Source organism: Chenopodium album, chromosome 23 (genome assembly GCF_948465745.1).
Source record: "Chenopodium album chromosome 23, dcCheAlbu1.1, whole genome shotgun sequence".
Classification (NCBI taxonomy): Eukaryota; Viridiplantae; Streptophyta; class Magnoliopsida; order Caryophyllales; family Amaranthaceae; genus Chenopodium; species Chenopodium album.
Window position 1 is genome coordinate 28,298,633 of NC_137856.1, and position 23,036 is coordinate 28,321,668.

Here is a 23,036-nt window from a genome sequence, read left to right on the forward strand (position 1 = left end):
TTATTTACAATTTTTACAAAATAGAGACGTAATTGTGTTCAAAGTTCATTCATACCGGAAATGGAAACCGAAGAAAGTGGATTTGATCCGATTTACTATAACTTTCATTGGCATTTTAAAAATGTACCTAAGAGTAGCTTCAAAAAAAAGTAATAATAAAAAAAACTAAATTTCCAAAAATTAGAGAATACAACGATTTCTCATCAAAATAGCTCTTGTGCTAATTGAAGAGTTACACTGAGTTATTTCATTTTAATCAATTTAAACAGGCATTAAATGCGGGGCCGGCCCTGAGGGTAGGCCTCGAGTGCGGCCACCTGGGGCCCATGCCTGAAAGGGCCCAAAAAAACCATTCAATTTTCATAAGTATAAAGCTAGGCCGTACTTTTTACTCGTTTATTAAAAAAACCACTTTTAAAAAAGATAATTACTGTATTAATTAAGCTATTAACATTAATTAACTTAGCTATTAATTAGGTGGAGATTATAATGCAACTAACCTCTTACCACTTCGCTTCTTCTAATCTTCCATTTCTACAAATATAGAATATTATTATTAATCTTTCCAATTACACCATTTCATGTTTATTGAATTACCTCTTGTCAAAAAAATGTTTATTGAATTACCAAAATTCATGCCTTTTAATAATATGGCAATGTCTAAGATGCTAAACAACTTAAATAGCAATAAAGATAATTCATGCATTACCAAATAGTCAACTACCATCTTCTTATTATGGGTTGTTTCTGAATTCACGGTATCATCTAGTTAAATCACCTTTATTTTTAATTTTTTTTATTTATTTTTCTTAATCAAATTTATCATGTTCTAATTTCTATTTTAATATTTCAAAAAAAAAAAAAAAAATTAGTTTTTAATTATTTTATTTATTTTTTTAAAAAACAATTCCTGTTTTAAATTGTAACACTGTAACAGGTTATCATCAATGGAAAACTATTATTGGCGCATAGGGCCTATGTCCCAATAAAACAAATGAGATGACATTTTTGTAAATATTGAGAAAATAAGAAAAAACGGTGGTAGAATATTTGATGGTAAAAAGTACTACTACATGCCTAATGGTACATTATATGTACCACTGTATCATTAAGGGAGAGAAAAAAATAATAAAAACCTAGAAATGTCCTCCTATGTGCATATGAAACACCTAGGCCCTATGCGCCTCAATTACATTGTGTATTTTTTTTTTTGGTGAAAAATTACATTGTGTATTTAGAGTTGTGGAAAGTTATTATTGTAGTTGGTAGTATGAAGTATAAGTTATTTCATTGTCTTTTATTTAAATTTATTGGGTGTAAAAAAAAAAACAAAAAAAAAAAAAAAAACAAATTAAAAAAATTTTAGGGCCCTTTTCTTACATTGTGCCTAGGGCCCATGAATTTTCAGAAACGGGGCTGATTAAATGATCGTTTTCCACTATTCAAAAAATAATAATTGTTTTCCTTTTTGACTTTTTTTAGACAAACAATCTTTTTCCTTGTACTAGTATTTATTAATTTAGTATTGAAAAAAATTAAAAATCAGTGTAAACCAGTCTAGTACAAGTTTTAAATTGGTACTGCTCGTCAGGCCAATTTTGAACTAGTATTGAAAAAATTAAAAATCAGTCCAAACCGGCGTAATAGTTTTGGATTGGTGCTGCTGGTCTAGTCAGACCCGTTTCGAACAAAATCGGTCCAGTCTCTTTTTCTTGAATTGAAATTCCGTTATTTGGTTTGGTGTGGTTCAATCCAATTTTAGACAGGTTAACAATTTTATTATTGTGATGACATCAAGATTTTTATTTCTAACCAATAAATGGTGGAAACATTTTGCTATCAATTTTCCAAATAAAATTTATATTTATTAATTAGATGAATATTTTATAAATACCTAAAAAAAAATAAAAAAAAATAAAAACTGTTTAATTATTGCACGGTAACTACTAACTAGTAAATACAAATTTAGTCTTCTCTACTAATTTTTTTTTTTTTTTTTTATGATTCTATAATATATAATAAAAAAAAAAGAGTTATAATTATGAGAATGAGTGATAAAGAAAAGAAAACAAATGGACAAATTAATTGTTATAATAATAATTTTAAGTCTATGAATATTTGGGGTGTTCTCATTTCATCAATAAATAAATGATTATATTATTTAATTTCCCTTTTTTCATTCAAGTATTATTTTATATTGAAAGAGTGTTGCTCCATATGAAAATCCTCCATTATTAAATTTTAAAAGGGCTTCCATTGGTTTTAACCGATAGAAATGGATTGTCGTGACATCATTTCTTTAATGAAAAAGTTATCAAGTTTTTTTTTATACAGACAGATGATTAAAAAGAAAACATCACTGCTACAAAGGACCGTTAGATGGTCTTTCCAACTGTATTTTTCAGCGATAAAAGCGGAAGATATTCCACAGTACAAGATCTACTCGACAATCGTAGTTTTTATACAGGAATATTTTGTTTTATTCAATATCTTATGCATTTGTTAACATCAATCTCTATTTTAGATGTAGTATGACTTTTAATTAATGAATTATTTTTGCTTTCCCAAAAAAACAATAAATAAATAAATAAATAAAAATGAAGATGCAATTGTTATAAAAATAATTTCAATTTTGTGAATATTACGGATGTTGTCATTTCATCAAATAAATAAATGATAAAATCATTTAATCTCTTTTTTTAATCATTCAAGTATAATTTAATATGGGAAAAGTGCAGCTACATTTGAAAATGCAAGGTCAAGAAGCAAGAAATTACCTTACATTAAATAAATCAAACAAGAAAAAAAAAAAATTACCTTTACTTAATTTTTGAGATTGGGAGCCATAACTTGGGCATCATATAATCTCCCTCTTTTATTCAAGTATAATTTTATATCAGAAGAGAGCAGCTCCATTTGATTATTGAATAATTACTACATTCTAGACTGAACGTCTGAACCCATACAGGCATGGAGATAAACACAGGTTGAATCTATGCAGATCGATCTGTAACTTCTGTGGAGAGCCACAACTAATGGAGAGAAGAAGAGCTATATTTTACACAGATCGAACTGATAATTTTATGTGCTGAAGCCATAACCAATTGCTACTGACCTATTCATGCGCTTACAAGCTTATAATGACTGTCTGCCTGTTCAATATCTGATATGAATGGATACAATAATGTTACATCATCTACATTTTCCAAATCGCTTTTCATAACCAGTAAAAAGCAAAGGTGCATCAAGTTCTTGGTCAGATTGGATGCTACTGTTACAATGAGAACATGATGTTCTATTCCTCGTCAGAATGAGTACAGTAGAAGGAATACGAATCATGAGCTAGGTTCTGCAGCAAAATGGGATACTTGAAATCAGAACGTTTTCTTAGGACACATTTGCAAGAAAATAGTCCCAAATATTGCAGAGAATTTGAATAGCGTAAAAAGGCTAAAAGCCACTCTGAAATGAAAGCTCGAAAGAATGTTTAGTAGACAAATCAGCAGGAATGCAGGATTATTAAACATGCAAACACAGCATAACATATTATAGACAATTAGGAAAAAAGGATTACCTGTTCTTGTGAACGGAAATACATGAATGGGGTGTAGTGAAGGAAATTTGAAACTCTAGATGTATATATATCAGCATATCTGTATTTGGCAGTTAAACAAGGAACATGAAAGTTAGGCCACATAAAGCCAACAAGATGAAAAAAAAAAAAAAAAAAAATTTAAAAAAACAATTAAAATCCACAGGAGAGAAACATACTTCTCAATTTGCCTCATTAAGTGGCTTTTATCCCAAAGGCCTGCACGAGAAAGGAAACCCCACCTGATTCAGGAGGTTAAAGAGTTAATTTCATGTGAAAGTCCCAAAAAATACACATGCATTTGTATAAAAGGGCATGGACTAATAACATTATTTCAATGTCTGAAAGCTGGAGTCAAGTTAATATATTTGCAGGAATCATATCATACTACCTTTGTTTCCTATTATTTGCAACTATTAGACATTTTTTACTCGCACTTTATGTCAAATCGTTGCAAACAATAAGAAACGGAGGTAGTACAACCATTTAGCCTATAGTGAAAGCTGGGTTAAATCTCAATAGCCAGATTTTCCCTTTTTTCGCGCTGGTGAGCTAGGCCAATATAATATGCCCCCTAATCAGCCAGCAGCCACCCAGACCAACCCCACAGACAGCACAAGACTGAATCCTACAGCTCTTGTGATCTTATACCTTTTATTAAAAAGCTCTCCATCCGTTTCCAACATCGGTGCAATCTTCTCATCTAGTTTTTGCATGACAATAAGCAGCTTCTGCATGCTTTCTGTGAGTTCTTGATCATCCAGTTTGGTCGCAGCAAATGTCTGTAAGGCCATAACTTTGTTATTAGAATAAGACTGATAAGAGTTTTACTTTGTATCATGCCTGAATTTCCAGGCATTCAACCTCATCATGATCCTTTATTATTAAAGTATCCTTAATTACAATTGATTTGATTATATTGTTGCAACCCAGTAAAGTCTATCAGAGAGACAGCCAAAATTCAAAAACATGCACATGTATTTATTTTCCATGCTGGGTTCAGGCAGTATCTGAGCATAGAAGCTGCAAGAGTTTGCAAGAAACATTTAGAACACCAATGACATCAGGTCATCAGCTATGCATATCCAGTAACTCTAGAACACTTAACTCAAAATAAGCTGAAGAGAACAGACCCTTATTCACCCATCCAACGATCGGCCACAAAAGTGTAAGCACTTCTTCTTTATTGAGCTATTTGTTAACCATGTTCCTCCCTCTTTTGAAAGGAGCGGTGTTTGAAATGCTAAATTGCAACAAATAAAGACAGAAAGGTACCTGAGCAGGTCGATCTTTCGTTCGCCTCTGAAGAGCAAGGCGAAGTTGGTTGAAAAGATCTCCAAGAACTTCTTTCTGATTTATCAACTCTATCAAAGAGGCTCGATGAGCTCGGCTACCAATCAAAGCAGTATACTACAAATGAGAATTTTAGATCAGTTACGCTGTCATTGTTAATAAAAAAAATAAACAAAAATAACACCAGGGACTTTTAATATATTAACCTCATCTTCAAGTTCTCGGCAAATCAACGCCGTACGCCACCGCAAGTGAACTTTGGATTGGCTTACATCTGTATATATATGGTCACCAACATATAATATTTCATCTCCTTGAACACCAAGAGAGCTTTCAACCATCTGGGCACTACCACCTGAATACAGACCCCCTGCATATATATATCGAAATATTACCAAGCAGTTAGATAAAAATAAAAAAAAAAAAATAAAAAAAAATAAATAATAATAATAACAATAATAATAACAATAACAATAACAATGACAATAACAATAACAATAATACACGAGATTATATCATATTCAAACAATCGTATATCTGCAGCTTAAGGGGAAAAAAAAAATCCATGTCACTTATCAGGATGTATAACAAAATAAAGTGTAGACGTCACCTGTACACGCTTTAAAACAAGGACGCATTAAGCCTTCTCCAGTCACCACTTCATACATTGGGTGTGACATTTGAAAAAATTCTGGCTTTCTGGCAGAGACAATCACCTTCGGAGGACAATAGAGCAATAAGTTGCGAAAGAACACATTTATGATAGAGCTCTATCACAGTGTTTAGAAAGGAAGGATAGGAAAAATGAGTACACACCACAACCGAGTACAAGGCAAGTTCAATTCACAACTAATATATGTTCTAATAAGATCATATATGTTCAGAAAAGTTCCATAACTGAAAATCGGATGACCAGAACACACCCTAAGTCTCGCAGAAACAGCTAAAGTACATTCTAATAATACAAATTTAGAGCTTCGATAAAAATCAGCATTTCAACAAGCACTTTAGTGGACAATTTCTTCAGAGTTGGATAGATGTCAACAGTCAACCCCATATACAGTAAAGAACTAAAGATGGTTGGAGTACAATGGCTTAATTTTCCAAGGAAAGGCAAGTGATATCCAAAACTAAGGAGTTATGTGCTATAGCACTATTAAATACTAACAGAGCAAAATACAAAGGAATGTCCCAAATAAGCATACCATGTCAAAAAGATCTCGCCAATCCATATCATTAGGAAGAAATCGGTTGAAGGAGTGTCGCATCATTTTGTCAGTATAATGAAAATCCGAGTTGGTTATCAGCAGAAGCTTTTTACCAGCCTGATTAAATTAAGTAGAGCATTATTAGATCACAGCTCACAATGGGTAAAATTTATAAAAAAAAAAAAAAAAAAAAAAAAAATCAATACCTCCTTTTGATCTAGGAGAGCCAAAGGCAGATCTGGATCAGGCTCTACAAAGAGTTCAGGCTTTGACATAATCTCACTCTGCAAGGAAATTTACGGATTCAGCTGAAATTTCTATAGCCATTTTCAGAAAGATGTAAATAGATGAACAGGAACATGACCACCTTAAGTTGTCCTTCGACATGTGCTCTGAACAAGGCCTTTCCAACAGCCTGTAAAAAATACATTAAGTGTCAAACATGTTAAGAAATTACAATGAATCGCCTTATTAGTAAAATAAAAATAATAATAATAATAATAATAAATTAATAAAAAGCAGGATATTACCTTGTAAAGCCCCTTATAATCAAGGGGGCCAATGGCAGCTTCAACTGCACCTTCATCTAGCCTGTCAACCAGCTGCAACCAAAATATTTTCAATCAACAAATCGAAATCTAATAGCTAAAAATATATCATAGAAAAATAAATCATCTTTCTATTGGCACACTGCTCATCCATCTATTTGCCCAAAAGACTACAAAGACGAATCATATTCTCACGTATTGAAGTTTCCAACAAGCAACAGATTCACATATATATTAGTAAACTAATCAAGAGGACAGAGAGGATGAAAACTTAAGTCAAGAGGCAAAGTGCAGAAAAAGTAATTACTGCATATAAAAGATTGGTCTTATCAATATAATGACTTGGCAGGAGCCAACCAAAAAAGAAATAAACTCTAGAGTAACAGGTGAGATTAGAGAGAATTGAAAACCTGCATATAAGCTACTGCTTCTGAAACAGAGAAGAGTGTATTAAGGAATTCCCATCTACTCTCATTCCTTAGATCAACCAGCTCCCTCCCGTATATTTCACTTCCTTGCATGGAAGAATAAAAACCATTAAAAATCAAAAATATCGTAGAATAATGCATAATATAGTGAGCAGAAACCACAACAGGAAATATATAGCTTCAGTGTGCAACATACACTTGCCAGTATAAGCTCTACCTTGACTCTAGGCACGCTAGTTAGCATCTTATCAATTAGAAATGGATATAGAAAATCTAAGTAGATTGCATCTCAAAGTAATCAACCATGACAACTACCTACTGGTAACTGAAACACAGTTCTATATAAATACAAAAAATACGCACTAAGCTCTTTGTACATGGTCTTTATAACTTCCTAATTATTTACGAGCTAATCTGATTGCAGCCAACTTATAAGAGCTGAAGCCTAAAGAGTCACAATCCCAACAGCCACGAACAAGAAGAGAAACATAGTAGTCCAACCTGCAGAGAAGATCCTTATCCCCAACACTTGAGTTTAAATTTCAAAGGTAGAACACAAGATGACAAGAAGCTATGGCCAACAAATTGATCAGTAGCTTTTACAAGTAATTCATAGTAGCAGGCCACAAATATTAGTTAGCACTTGGCACGGAGGATTGCAATTTATGCCACAAATTTATGAAGAAAGTAAAGGCTATTTGAAACATCTCTATGACATCATTATATGATAAGATCTAGACTCAAATTAATCAGAAGTAGCTCATTCATACAATGTAAACAAGAACCCCGGTCAAGGATACTAATATCAAAGTGATGCAACTAAAAAGAAACGGAGGAAGTAAAAATAAAAGAAAAAAGAAACTAAATTAACACCCATTCTCGATCCCTCCCAATCAAGTGAATAAAGAACACATATTCAAAACCATTTCAGTTTTCAACGGAAACAGTCTCAAGGAAAGTTTGTGGTCACCTCACAGCTCTTGTCGATAGCATTGTTGTTCCATGCATAGCCCTCTTAATATAACCAAATCGATCTGCCTTAACTAGGTTGCCTTTCTCTTTATCTATGACAAGGCCTCTGATAACCTAGCAAGAATGAAAAGATGATGCAAGCCAAAGCACACAATCCATAGATGCAATCTGATTAGTATCACGCATAATAGCATGTCTGTTATTCTGCATATCCAAAAAAAGCCTTACCAAGTTTGGATCAAAGGAAAGACCATCAACAGGAAACCCCACATTCTTCAAGTTCTCCATGCAATAATCATACGCTCGCCCTTCCCAGGCCTAGAGCACAAAAGTCATACAGTAGGATTAGAGCTGACTATCAATTTGATACAAGGAAAGGTCTAGCCAAACTATGTTAAGCCAAAACTTGATGCCAAATAAGAAGTATATGCTATTCAATCTCCATACTATCAGTGAAAGCTCCGCATCCAAACACCTAATTCTGAAACACAATAGAATACCTAAAGAACTGAAAGAGTGACATCACCTAATTACTGTCCAGATGTTCCACAAAATCCCAACTGCTGCCTAGATCAGATACCCGTACCAATCACACTCCACATTTCTCAGTGTGTGTCTATGTATGTATGTGCACATGGCCAGATGTACATATGTGGGAGTGTGTTTTTGCTTTGTGTGAGCATGTTTTATTAAGCAGTAATTGGCTTGATAACATACCTGTACATTGTTGTTTATCATACTTCTTTAATCAGAAACGGAGACAAGCCTATGCAAAATCATTTACATAAACATATATTTTCCATAGTTCATATTATTGTGCCAAATGTAGTTTACTGTATGCAGTTAAGACCATAGCTTGATACTCAAGGAATTTTCACATGGAGTTTCAATGCAATTAGCAATGGAAGAATATGAATATGTTCCTTTCAAAAATGAATATTGTTCCTTCCTCTAAGAAATAGATAGGTTGTACCCCTTCCCCACAACCATCACAAGCCCCAACCCGATCAAAAATGTGAGTGTTGATCACCAAATGTAGGAAAGCTAGCAAAGAAAGAAAAAGAGCTTGGCTGTGCCTAAGAACACAGCATCAACAAAGTTTTACAAATAGAGCCAGAGTATACATACATGCCCCACGTGAATGAAGCGGCTCATAAATTTTTTTTAAATGGGGGTTACTTGAGAGAGGCTAGTAACTCCAAATGAAAATATTACTTCTTCCTCTCTTTTTTTAATGCAACAGTGGGAAAATCACTCTTGCCAGTGCCATTAATTTCTTTAATTACCTTTTAGCAAAAATTTAAAAAAGTTGATATTTTGAAAGTATATGTTAACGCAAATCAGATCCCACATGACTATATTTTCCTTACATATTAATCACAAAAGGAGTTTGTGTGAATAGTGCAAAATTCCAAGTGTTGTGAATCTTGTGATTATGAAAGAGAGGAAGAAGCAAGTTTTTTAGGCCAGGCCAATTATCTCCCAAATGTTCTATAAACTTGCTTAAACCAGTTTGACCAGGTCCCATGTCACAAAATATGGTTGATAGGAAGTGACTCACCACATGCTCATATAAGGACATCTAGCATATAACCAAAGAAGTTAACTAAAACTAAAAATTAACTAGAATGGATCCCAGCTTTGGCAAGAGACGTCTAAGAGTACATGGTTTACTGTTAACGAGTTAAATACTGATAGAGAAGCCCATTTTAGAAGGGGAAAAAAAAGGCACAAAGAAAATTCAAGAAAGAGAAGCTCACTAAGTAAACTATAATAAAGGTACCAGAAGTAGTAATTATAAAAAAAACCTTTAAGAGCTGTAACAGTACAAGCAGATGTGAGGAAATATAAACAACTATTAGAGCTAAGTAAGATGCAACTAATGCTCATTATACATATACATAGTAAATTGCGGCAAAATGCAATTCCACAATACAATTTAGGCGGACAAAACATCTATAAATTGATAAGCTTATTCTACTAAGAGCGCAGAAGATGATTAAAATGAGTAAAGATTACCATGACATTATAATGCATCAAGGTGTAGTCCATGTCATATCCAATAGCACTTATTGACCGAAGATTCAATGTACGCGTGCAAAATATACCACGAGGAGAATGTGTAGCAGAAAAGGGAGCCTGCAAAATAACCACAGAGAAATATTCTGAACAAGAAGTTATAGGCACCAATGCACCATAAGACCTTCCAACAAATATTTGAAATAATGGTTCATGTAAAGTTCATAGCTCTCTAAGAATTCCAGGACAGAGAAAATTTGATGATGAAGATGAGGGAAAACTTAGCAAAGAAGAGGGGGGGGGGGGGGGGGGGGGGGTTACTTTGGACAATGAATGATAATACAACAGAAATACTTGTCTCATAAGTCAATAATATCAATACTAGTACAGTAACAACAATTTTACATGAGCACTATATTAGGTATGTTAAGAGGGATACGCATCAATATCCCATGCAGCAACCAAAAAAAGGCTTAGGGCCCAAGCCATCAAATAAAAAGATTCTTCTCACCCAAATATAGTATAAACTACTGACAATAACTCAAAAGTCCATGGCAATAGGAATTAGGAAATGCTTACAAGCATCATCATAACACATCATATGGGTAAGTCGGTAACCAATGCTTTGCAGCACCTACTAGTATCCTAAATTCAGAAGAAACAGATATCTCGGAAAAGGTAAACAAGGATGAAGTTCATGTAACATTGTAACTATCAAATTGACCCCTCTCCAGTCTCCACACCCCATCCTTCCTCCCAGAAAAGAACATACAAGCCTACAAATCTGATTACCCTTCCTCCCAAATTAGAAAAAGAAGTCTACAAATCAGAATACCTGCCCCCTTTCCAGTTCCTACTAGAATAAACCTCCTATTCTTAGACATTCCAGGTTCAAAAACATTATGAACATGTTGTTCATTACCTTTTAATACACTTTTATTAATCCTTGAAAACTCCTGTTTATGAACAAATATAAACTTGACTGTCAACTTGGAAACCTTCAATTCAGAGAATTGCCAATATGCCAAGTTCCAATGCACATTCATAACTATGCAGCCTTTTCATCACTTTCTTTCTAAGGTTCAGGATAAGGCAAATGCACCTATACATTATAGATGTCCACGCTATCAAAAAACCCGAGTTTCTTGCACAACCATCACTTCACCAACTAAATTACTCTACTTGAAATTATGCAATTCACCCACCTCCAACACAAAATTAATTCAGCAATTCACAAAAACATCAACACAGCGCGCGAGCACACATACACACATACAAGTCATACACACACAAAGGAGCAAACATTTACCGGAATTCCCAAGTCACGAAGCAACCTCTCAGCTTCATCAGCTTCCAATTTAGCTAATTCCTCAATTGGACCTTCCATACCAGCATGTCTTTTACCACCTATAAACCCCCAAATTTCAAAATTCAAAATTCAGCAATAATCCAACAACAAAAACAACAAAACCCCATCAAAACAAACAATCAAACACCCTAAAATTCAAAATTAAACCAGTATTATTCCATACCAAAGTTGTCAAAATTGACATTAAAGTCCCCTTTAGTGCTCTCCCCCAAATAATCAACATCAGACTTATTACCCGGCGTAACAGAGAAAGCCGGTCCCGCCGTAACAGCCGCCTTCTCCCCCGCAACGCACCTAAAAGGCGCCAGCTTTCTGGGGTTGGCTGAAAATGCAGTGAAAGGAGAAGAGATGGGAGTAAAGGATGATGATACCGCCATTGTTGTAAGTGGGGAGAACTTGGTAAATTGGTAAGAACCACTTTGCCACTGCAATGGAGTTTGCATTATTTTTGGTAATGGCAGTAAATTTATGAAATTGTTGTTTCAAATTGAGAAAAGATTGGAATTTGGAGTAGCAGTGTTTGAAATGTGTAGTATTACTTGGGAATAATTGGGATTTGGTAAAGATGAATAATGTTCTCTTCTTTAAATTCTGGATTTTTATGCTTTTGTTGGTTGCATTTGTTGGTTGCATTTGTTGCTTACTTATGCTTGATAATGATAAAAAAAATATCTGAGGTGATGTGACATTGAGAATTCAAGCATGAGTATGGTGGGTTTATTGTGGACTTGAGGTCAAATGATGAAGTACGGACGACGGAGTATTTCCGATTTAGTGGATGTTAAGGGTATGTTCTGTTCACCTTATTTTCACTTATTTCAGGTGTAAGAAATTCAGATAAGTTCAGATCAGGTCTAAAAAGTATTAATAAAGGTTAATCGAGTACAAATTACATCTAAAATTAGTTCAGATAAGTTCAAATAAGTTCAGATAAAGATAAGTTCAGATCAGTGAATAGAACACACCCTTAGATTAGTCTATTAAAGTCTGATAGTGCTAAGGTTTGAATCTCATTTACTCCATATTACGGAGTACCAAAGTTATCAAAATTGAGAATCAATTTTAAAACGAAAGGAACTTTTATAAATGAATGGTAGATGAAAATTTTAAGGTACATCAGCCTGTACCTTGTTTGGTACAGACAAAAAACACGGAAAGAACATGTAGCTATTTTGTAAAGAACATATAGTTGTTTTGTAAAGAACATATACCTGTTTTGTAAAGAACATACAATTTATGTTTTTTTTTTAATATCTAAAGAACATCTGCAATATTAATAAAGAACATGAAAATATTACATAATGAACATTATTAATAAATATCCACCTTAATTTAAATTTAAGATAAAATTCAAAGAACATTTCAAGATAAGCAATGAAAATTATATCATAAATGAAAGTACATTACAGTGACAATCAAATAACATGGACATATGTTCTTTTCACTCTTTTTTTGGTGCAAATATATTCTTTTTACTTAAGGTATATACTCATTACATTTTAAATTTTTAATAATATGTTCTTTTTATTAAAGTTGTATATTCTTTATATTTGTAAAATAATATGTTCTTTCCGCAAAACGGTTGTACGATTCAAGGTACCCACGCCTATAGGAACCACACACTAAATGGTAGATTCATTGAATGTGTTTATATTATACTTGTAAGTTTTTTTCTTTTTTTTAACGGCAAAGGAAAGTCGTTAATAATAAGTCATATGATATCTACAATGATTATCAAGATTAAAACACATATTTAGAGAATCAAGAAAACTTTCATAATCGAATAATTCGTAATTTTAAGGGAAATTAGCGAGAAACAACATTTTAAGGAAAATTACCCACAACTCTATCTCCACCACTTCAAGCTTGACTTGAGAAATGTATTCCGATATTTTTGCATCTTTCTAAGTAGAGGCTTCACATTTGATTCCATGCAATAATTGTTCAGATCGAACAGCCCTAAACCTTTTAAATGTAGATCACATTCTCCATAAATAGAAACCTAAAAATTGAAAGATCTAATGAAAAAATGTGCTCTAGCCCATAAAATATCACATGATACAAATTTAAGGGATCTTACATGTGAGCGGGAGAGTGTTGCCCAATTCAATAACACATGTAAGTGTCCCACATTGAAGGAAAAAAAGTTCACCTTATAAGAACATATGAGGTTCCATCCCAAAACCATATGGCAATAGAAGGGGGATAGCCCCTTAGCCTTATAAAGTGTTTAACTCTCACTTCTTTTTTCAATGTGAGAAACTTATATGTGTTGTTTGGGAAGTTTATACTTCAACATCTAAAATCCTAAAAAGTAAAGGAAGCTATCTTAAAAAGGAAAGGAGAAAAAACTCTATCTTTCAAGGGAGAAAAAAAATACTCACACAAGGAAGGGAAATTATTTAAACCTAAAACAAAAAAATTTAAAAAGCACAAAAATAATAAAGATTAGGGTTTTGCACCTGTTAAACCGTAGAACGAAGCTCTCAAGAATTCAGTAACGGAGGCTAGGGTTTGAGATGGTTATTGAAAATATAAAGGTGGTTATATACTTATGTTATAAGTTCAAATTGATAGAAAATAATTGTATTGTTTACTAAGAAGCCAATAATTGACATTATATATATATATATATATATATATATATATATATATATATATATATATATATATATATATATATATATATATATATATATATATATATATATATATATATATACATATTATATATATACGTATATATGTATATATATACATAATACATATACATATACATATACATATATACATATGTATATATATATATGTATAGCGAAAACCTTACAAATTAAACATGCCTACAAAGTTATACTACATGTGTGTATATACATATATATATATATATGTATATATATATGTATGTGTATATATATACATATATATGTATATACACACATGTAGTATAACTTTGTAGGCATGTTTAATTTGTAAGGTTTTCGCTAGTTAAGAGAAAAATGTAAATTTTGGTAGAATCGTAAATCGAAACATATGGTCATATATACAAGAATCGTAAAATCGTAAAAATGTAAATTTTGGTAGAATCGTTAATTGAAACATATGATCATACAAGAATTGTAAAATCGTAAGATTTTAAGATTTGAAACAATTTTAATTATTATGTCTACAACATTATATTATGCGGTTATAGCTACTTAAACACCAAAAGAAAATATTCACAATCTAAATTAATGTCGTACTTCGTATGTTTTAATTAAAAATTTACAATGCATATGTTTTAATTAAAAATTTACAATGCATATGTTTAAATTAATTACACGCGTACATCAGGAGGTGAACAATAATAGTAATATACTTCGAATAGTTTTAGCGTAATTTTTTTTTACTAATTTTGGACAATTGTACGAGTATCTATTATGGGTTACTTTAAACATAATACTTCATCCAATCTTAATTGCTCTTCAAATGAATATAATGTTATATGATAAGATAGTGATGAAATGGTGCTATAAGGAGAGTGTTCCCATCGTAGAGGATCTTCTCCTTTAATGCCCATGGCCCTTTAAAAGCCTAGGACTTTACACTTGTTAAAGTGTAGTAGGATTTGAATTCCTGACTGTTTGGGGGACCTTGAATTAGAATTGATTATCTCATCACGCTTTTTTGTACGAAACAAGTAGAGAGTCGCCAATGAGTTTTAGGAAAACTCATAAACTCGTTCATGCCTTTCTTCCATGTGGAGTTCATGGAATAATTAGCACGAATCGTAAGTTTACCCATGCCCAAATTGGTCTATTAACCAGAAATGAGTTCGAGAGCGAGGGTACTAAAATAAAGTTTCCTTTAGGGGGGAATCGCTATCCTAGCCCTAGTGCGGCCTCTACTAGCTCTTCCTTTTTTATAATTTCATCAACAAACAATATATGCTACGCGATACCTAAAACTATGTTAGTTGATATTATTTACACACATCAATTCACGTAGGAATTACATTGCGATGTCGTTATTCTTTATTTAATCAAATTTGTGTATAGAACAAGAAATAAACAATATTCTCCTTGGCTTAAGTGATCAAACAACAATTAATTATTCAATTCTAATCTTATTTAACGCAAGATACTATATGTGGAGTTGATTAATTAATCCTTTAAGGTGATCAAGCAACACTAATTAATTTTAAAGTTCTTTTAAACAAGAAAATAAATATGATTTAACTAAGTGCTCGGGAATTTACCACTTCTCTTTGCTAGATCTCCGCTTAGAACACTTATGGACTCCTTCTTGTTGGGGAACCTCCACCGTAGTAACAAAATATCAAAGGGGTGAGTGTTTAGGACACGAGGGTTAGGTAGCACAAGTTCACAAGTATTTTGCCAGAGTTTTAGGTTATTTTCTGTGTGTTTAAGCCTCGAATTAAGCCTTTATTTATAGGGAATGAATAGGTTTAGGGTTACGAGCATTCTGCCGCATCATGTGTCGCGCGCAACTGGATGAGTTGCGCGCGGCATCCCAGCGAAAGTGAATTGGTTGCGCTACTATGGGCAGCGCAACTATTGGTCTTGCGCGCGGCATTATGGTAAGATTCGATTTTCCAATTTTTCGAAATTTTGAATCTCTCGCGAGCGCATCTCTGGAAGTTGCGCGGAGTATAAGTTGCGTGCAACTGCCCAGCGCGACTCATTGAGATGCGCGCAGCATTTTCTGCGGCAGCGTTTATTTTGACCTAGGCGCTCCTAATCCGTCATTATTGGGTTTTAAGCGCGGGGCTTAAGCCTAATTATGATCGAATTTAGTTAATGGGACATTGTTTTGGCCTTGTTCTTTGTTTTGGGCTAGTCTTTTGTGTTTTGTGGCTTAACCAGTTATCCATAAGCATTCTTCACTTCGATCCAACACAAAGATGGTTTTATTTATTGTCATGACACTTCCCGTCGGGACATGAAGCCAAAAGTAAGTGTCTACAGGTGCTTAAAATTAGATGGTCATTGAGAATAAATTTTGTGGCATTGTAGTAAAGTAGTAGATGGTAATGGAAATGATTTAGACCAATGGGAGGTAACGGTGATATGGTGATAATATGTGAAGAGGATTGGGAGAGTAGGGTATATAAATATCTTGTAATAAATAAAAAAATTAAGAACAACCAAGTGGCATGTTAATCATGAAGTAGATTAAGAGTGTAGTACACATGTAAATTTGTGATTGGGTGTTGAGAGTAATATGACAAGACAACTTTTGCAGATTAAAGATTATCCAAAAAAAAAAAAAAAAAAAAAAAAACTAAATTTGGGATTATAAATACTTGAGATTAATGCTCTCAAATATCAAATAATCTAATATGTACGTATATAAAAAAAAAAAAACAAATAAAATCTTATCCATTGTAAATTTGTTATATTAAGGCATATGTTAATCGTTTGTTGATGGAAGAATGTACATATAAGGACAATTTTGTCAAAATTGGAATTGTGTAGATCACTAAGGGTTTTAATAAAGGATATTTAAGGGTACTAAAAAACAGAGTGAAAAAATCAAATAGAGAAGAGAGAGAGCAAAAAAAGTTATAGCGAGAGTAAGGATGTCAATGGGGTGTTGGCCTTCCTATCCCCATCCTGTAACACCCTAGAAATTCCTTTCCTTTAAAATACTTGTTTTGCTATTTTAAAAACTCAAAATAGGAATATCTAAGATAACCGCCACCGTGAAAACGGCTAAGGCAATTATCAAAGACACACAGCGGAAGACTATCTTTAAAATTACCATCCAAAACAAACCAAACCAAACGAAAGTAAAGTCAAACAAAAACAACCTACAACTTGGAACCATTGTAGGCCCTTAATATAACCAAATAGAACGTGAAAAAACCTTTGCGTTAGTCTCACAAGCATAATAATAATATAATCAATGAAGAAATAAACCACATCATAGTCTTATGGAAACTAAGCATGATTCGCTCTTCACTCATGCCCATCATGAATATGCTTCATCACCTGGAAAACTACTCTCTACTTGTCCCCACTACTCGCCATTAGAAACGGGTCGTCGTAGGGCCAAAATAAAGACAACGCCAAACATACATATAAACACACAATCAGCAAAGCTGAATACATAAGCGTATTTAAACACACTAACATGCTTTCACCTATCAACACACACACGCTTACCTCAATGCACCTGGCCTGTTTACAAGCACACAACACTCAACAAAACTTCTCGACTAGACAACTAAATAATTTATTTTGTATTGATTACGCACCGAACGGGTTTCTAACTCTACCTCCCCCAAATTATTGAGGTTACCGACACGGGAGCTAACTGTGCCAGCATCAAAACCACACATAGGTGGCGAAAATTCTGCGCATAATAATAATAAAAAAGAATGTACAGCGTCCTGTACTCCCATCCACATCCTCGCGGCGGGTCCAAAATCCATCCTCATCCCTGTCCCAACGGGTATAATTCCAAAATCATCCTTGCCCCACCCACCACTTGGATATCTACCCCCACCTAATCCCCACCCAAGACCCGCCTGATTCCCACCTTTCAATACACAATACTGCATAATTAATACTACGTAAAAATTTAAAAAAAAAATTGTTAATATCACACACTTCTTTGTTTATAATATTACCGTATTACAAATCTACTATTTTATTTTACATAATTTTTTTATAGAATAGTATAAAAGTATATAATTTTATTTTTTAAAATATATAGATGTGGGTATGGGGCGGGTATAACTTAAAATCCAACCCCGCCCCATCACCCATGGCAAGTATGGTTTTTATCCCCGGAGCAATAGGTCTCCTACTTGACCCGCCCCACCGACATCCGGAACCACATGGGCAAATGAGAGAGAAAATTATGCTACTTTAGAGCAAAGTCATTCTTTGCCCACGTGACCACGTCAATTGTGGTCATAATTTTTTTTTTAATTGATAAATCTCTCTTCCATCTCATTCATGCAAAATCTAAATACTCAGTTACCCTTTATGCTAAATACTTCCATTAGTTGCCTTTCAATTTAGTGGGCATAGTGTTTTTTTTTTTTTTTTTTTTTTTTTTTTTTTTTTTTTTTGGCATGCATGTGAAACAATGTATTATTATAGGGTGAATTCTAATGTAGTATATGACTTTTGACTATGACAATTTTTTAAAATAGACAGCTGAGATTATTTATTTTTTGATTTCTTTTTAATAATAATCTTAATTTCATTTTTTAATTATTTTAAATATATTTTTAATTTCAAGAAAGTATTGTCAAAGTCGATTATATTATTTTTTTTTTCCCTGGATCTCGACCCACACCTTCTTCTCCACCCCTTTGCATGTTGTAGTTTTCAAAGCAGAATAAATGTATTTTCAATTAGCAAACCATTTGAAACACAATTAATCACCTAATTGCAAGAGTAAAATTCCGAAAAAGTACAACAATATTGAAAACTAAAAACTATATTCATAAAATTTGTCTAACTTATTTACAATATTTGTAAACTAAGAACATGTAACATATTCATAGTCTAATTAACAATGAAATATACAAATTTAATAGCCAAAAAAATTGACTAGCCTTTGTGAATAATGTTGAAGATAGTTATGGTAATGGATTTTCTTTAGAATGATGAAGAGGGTGGAGAGTGGTTTATTTTTATTTTATTATTATTTTTTAAATCAGAGTGGTTGATTCTTGAAATTGGTTTTTTTGGTAGAAAGAATTGATTAATCAAAAAATAAAGCAAGAGAAAAAAAAAATTCAGCCATCCATTTTAAGAAAATGTGGTAGTCAAAAGTCATGTGACTACATTAGAATTTTCAATTATTGTAGGATTGTGAGGCATTTTATTAAAATAAATACTACATGCAAGAGAGAAAAAGAAAGAGAGAGAAAGATATAGAGGAAAAAGTGGTGTAGAGCTCACATACTTTGTCTACTATATTCACGTGCAATATGATGAAAAAGGAGACCACATTCTAACTATACCATTGGAAACATAAAAATACAACTAAAATTTTATAAGTAACACTGAAAGTGTATTTAATACCACTAAATATTTAGTGATAATATTCTATCACCCAATACTGACCTTGTGACACAAATTATTTGCGGCTTATTGTTAGCCATTTGGAACGCCTAATAAAAATGACACACAACTTTTGTAGTAGTGCAATGTCAAAAAATGCCTACCATTGACTTCATGACCTAGTCACCCTCTAGGCCGCTAAGCCTCTACCCTCTCCTAAAATACAAATTTTTTTGTACACAATGTTTCATTTACTCTCTTTTAATGCTCACCCAATTGAAAATTAGTAAAGATTAGAGAGAAAAGTGTGGTTGCAAGTTGATGGCAAAAAGCATCAATAGTGCAAAAGGAAAAAAAAAAAATTAAGGAAGACAGCTCATAAAAACAAGAGAAGATGAGATGAATTACATTAGTATTATGAGAGTAGTATTGTCAAAAAAGTATAACATTTAAATGAAAATATTTTGATATGGAAAAAATATTTTGAACACTTCTAAAAAGAACATGTAATTTTTTTTTTTGAAGGGAAACCATAGAAATAGCATAAATTAAACAAGCCAAACGGCACTTACAGAAATCAAGTAAAGACTACAAAGAACAAATCTCACATCAGAAACATATTTTTCTCCTAATCTACTAACTTCTCCACTGAAGAACAAGCTGTAAACCATTGATGACGTCCTTGCGTCTTCCCAAAATACAACAATCTCACAAATTCGGGTAGCATTAAAGGAGAAAAAACAGTTCCGTCGCCGAAGATTTGCTATCTTCATCCCTCTTTACCCATAAACCCTAAACAGGAAAAGAAAACAAAAAAACCCCATAGAAGGGGAGAAACAACTCTCATAAAGAGAGACTCACAAACTCTCATGAAGAGAGACTCACAACCTCTCATAAAGAGAGACTCACTTATTGACCAATAAACTGTACAAAAATTACATAAACTATATACTAAAGAGGAGATTTGGGGCTTACCATGAATTTTTCCATCCATGGCAGATTGGCAGCCCCTAATAGATCTGATTTTGGGGTTTTTTTTGGATTATTGTGGGGTTGCCGCTAGAGAGGGAATAACAGTTATTATTAAAAGAACATGTAATTTAGGGAGGGAAATATTTATTTTTTTAAGATAGATAGACAATTGAAGGAAAAAAAAATGCAAAAAGAAAAAATACACAAAGAAAAAAACACAAAGAAACAATTAAAAGAAAAAAAAACCAAAAATTAATTAAAATCACAAATTTGCTTTTCCTTTGCTTATTTATGGAAACTTTTTTACAATATCCAGCATGGCAACCAACGTGGCATCCACGTCAGATCAATCTCAGACCATCAAAATCCCTCCCAACTAATCCAACGGCCAAGATTCATTCCATACGCATGGCGGGAACAAGCTACCTCGTGCTCAACAGAAAACAGCAATCGCTCCACAAACTTGACTCCCACGTCAATTTTCTCTCTCCTCCAACCAATCACCTTTCGCCACGTACCCCATAAAATCCCCCTTTTTACACAACCCTCACCTTCTTCTTTCTAGAGTTCGAAAAATCAGGAGAGAGAAAATCCCAAAAACTTGAGCAATCATCAATGGCGGTGTTAAACGGCGTCGTTTTCAAGTCATCTTCTTCTTGCTGTTATACTACCCAGATTGGAAAAGTTTCTGGGAATTCAAGGAATTCGTGTTTTTTGAATTCTGAAGTTTGTTTTAGAAGAGGGAATCGAATACCCAGTTTGAGGGAATTTAAATTAAAAGCTGGGAATCATGGGTTTGAAGATGAAGGACACTTGAAGTATTATAATTCTGGAGTTTCCCCTGTTTGTGGAGAGAAAAAGGGAAAGGGAAAGAAAGGGTGGAATGGGATTCCGGTGAAAAAGAGGATGAAATTGTTGAAGGGTTTGGTTAAGGATTTGTCGACTTTTTCTGAGTTAGGGTTTGGGTTGAATTTGGAATCTGATAATAATCTGGGTTTTTCTGTTGATGATGATAAATCCAGAACTATTTCTGTAAGTTCACTTTCTTTCTTTCTGATTTTCAATTGTGTTTTGGTTTTTCTCTGTTAATTTGATGATATGTTCATGTGTTAATTTTATTTTGGTTTTTTAACATGATTTTATTTTGGCTAAAACTTGTACATCACGGGTGTAGTGTATGCAACATGTTAATTTGGTCCTAAATTGCTTAGGTTAGACTTTTGTGTGATTTGGGGTGATTGTGTTTATCTGTAAATTACACTTGTTGTATACAAGACCTTTTGTGTGCGATTATATGTTCGAATTGAATCGGAATATGCAATTAGATTGTATATTGGGATTTTATTGCTTATAATATTTTCATCTAGGTTGTGGAAGGAAGTAGCTTTATAAGTTTTTCTAATGAATTATTCAAGGGTTTTGAAAGATTTTTTTTAATTTCTCAAGCAATTGATCGTTGTATGAAATTCCTAATTATCAAACTATATTTTATTTGTTGTACACTTGTACTTATTGGTTTAAATTTTGGACAAATTTGTGCAGCAAGCAGCAGAGACACTGTTAGCTCAATTGAAGCAGTTAAAAGCAGAAGAAGAAAAGATGAAGAATTGTAAATTACAAGACTGTGAATCCTCCTCGTCCTCTTCGGAGTCGAGTGACAGTGAATGTGATGAAGTGATTGACATGAAAACTATGAAAAACAAGACTGTTGTTCTACCTATTGAAACCAAGGAGATTCATTCAGTTAGTGAGGAATCACAAACAACTACACAAAGCACACTCTTAGCTCAATCTACGAGTGAGCAACTTCCTCTAATCTCAGAGCAAAAGTGCAGTAATATGATCCTTGATTTGACCTTAAACAAGGATGTAGGGATCGAAGTTCTAGACTCAGAACCTCTGAAACTGCATCATCCGAGAGTGGAAAGTGTAGGGAAGAAAATCGAGGTTTGTATGGGCGGGAAGTGCAAGAAATTAGGTGCCCCGGCATTGATGGAGGAGTTTCAAAGAGCAGTAGGTAGTGAGGGAGTTGTTGAAGGGTGCAAGTGCATGGGCAAGTGTAAAAGTGCTCCTAATGTCAGACTTCAGAATGGTAATGTAGGTGCTGATACTGTGAAAACTAGTAATCCTCTCTACATTGGTGTCGGTTTAGAAGACGTAGAGTTGATTGTTGCGAACTACTTTGAGGAAGAGGCCAAGGATCAATTGCGCGTTGCTGTTGCTGCTGTTTCTTCCTGAAGAAATTTTGTTGCCACTAGTCTAAGATTGAGTTGTGTAGATGATATGCAGGTTGAAACAATTCATGAAGATTAAGAATTCCGAACTTGTCTGAAGTATTATTTCAGTGTCTGAACTGAAGGAGACTAGTGAGGTGAAGCTGAAATATTTATGTCAATGTAGAATTATTACTTTGGAGAGTCTGTGATTCTGATTGAGGTTTTCTTCTTTTTGATAAACCTATTGTACATAAAACTCGAATTCATTGTATTATATACGAAGTATATTACTTGGTAATGTGTATTGATTGTGTTTTAGAAACGAGAAAACTAAAATTTGAGTAGAACAGTGATTATTTACTCAACTAGAAATTTCAGTCACCACTAGTTAGTTTCAT

At 33.3% G+C, this 23,036-nt stretch overlaps 2 protein-coding genes across 2 annotated transcripts; one reads left to right on the forward strand and one right to left on the reverse strand.

The window, feature by feature from the left end:
• Positions 1–2,889: 2,889 nt before the first annotated feature.
• LOC145606817 (uncharacterized) lies at positions 2,890–12,100 on the reverse strand. Its single transcript, XM_081662657.1, has 17 exons — positions 11,593–12,100; positions 11,370–11,467; positions 10,061–10,180; positions 8,270–8,359; positions 8,040–8,155; positions 7,052–7,151; positions 6,624–6,695; positions 6,461–6,508; positions 6,300–6,377; positions 6,091–6,210; positions 5,496–5,601; positions 5,092–5,255; positions 4,868–5,002; positions 4,244–4,374; positions 3,772–3,834; positions 3,575–3,653; positions 2,890–3,349 (listed from the first exon to the last, which is right to left on the reverse strand). The coding sequence occupies exons 1-17, from the start codon at positions 11,870–11,872 to the stop codon at positions 3,296–3,298; spliced, it is 1,854 nt and encodes a 617-aa protein (XP_081518783.1). The 5' UTR covers positions 11,873–12,100; the 3' UTR covers positions 2,890–3,295.
• Positions 12,101–20,997: 8,897 nt separating this feature from the next.
• Positions 20,998–22,936, forward strand: LOC145609324 (diacylglycerol O-acyltransferase 3-like). The gene is made up of 2 exons (XM_081664832.1): positions 20,998–21,454; positions 21,965–22,936. The coding sequence occupies exons 1-2, from the start codon at positions 21,038–21,040 to the stop codon at positions 22,658–22,660; spliced, it is 1,113 nt and encodes a 370-aa protein (XP_081520958.1). The 5' UTR covers positions 20,998–21,037; the 3' UTR covers positions 22,661–22,936.
• The last annotated feature ends 100 nt before the right edge of the window (positions 22,937–23,036 follow it).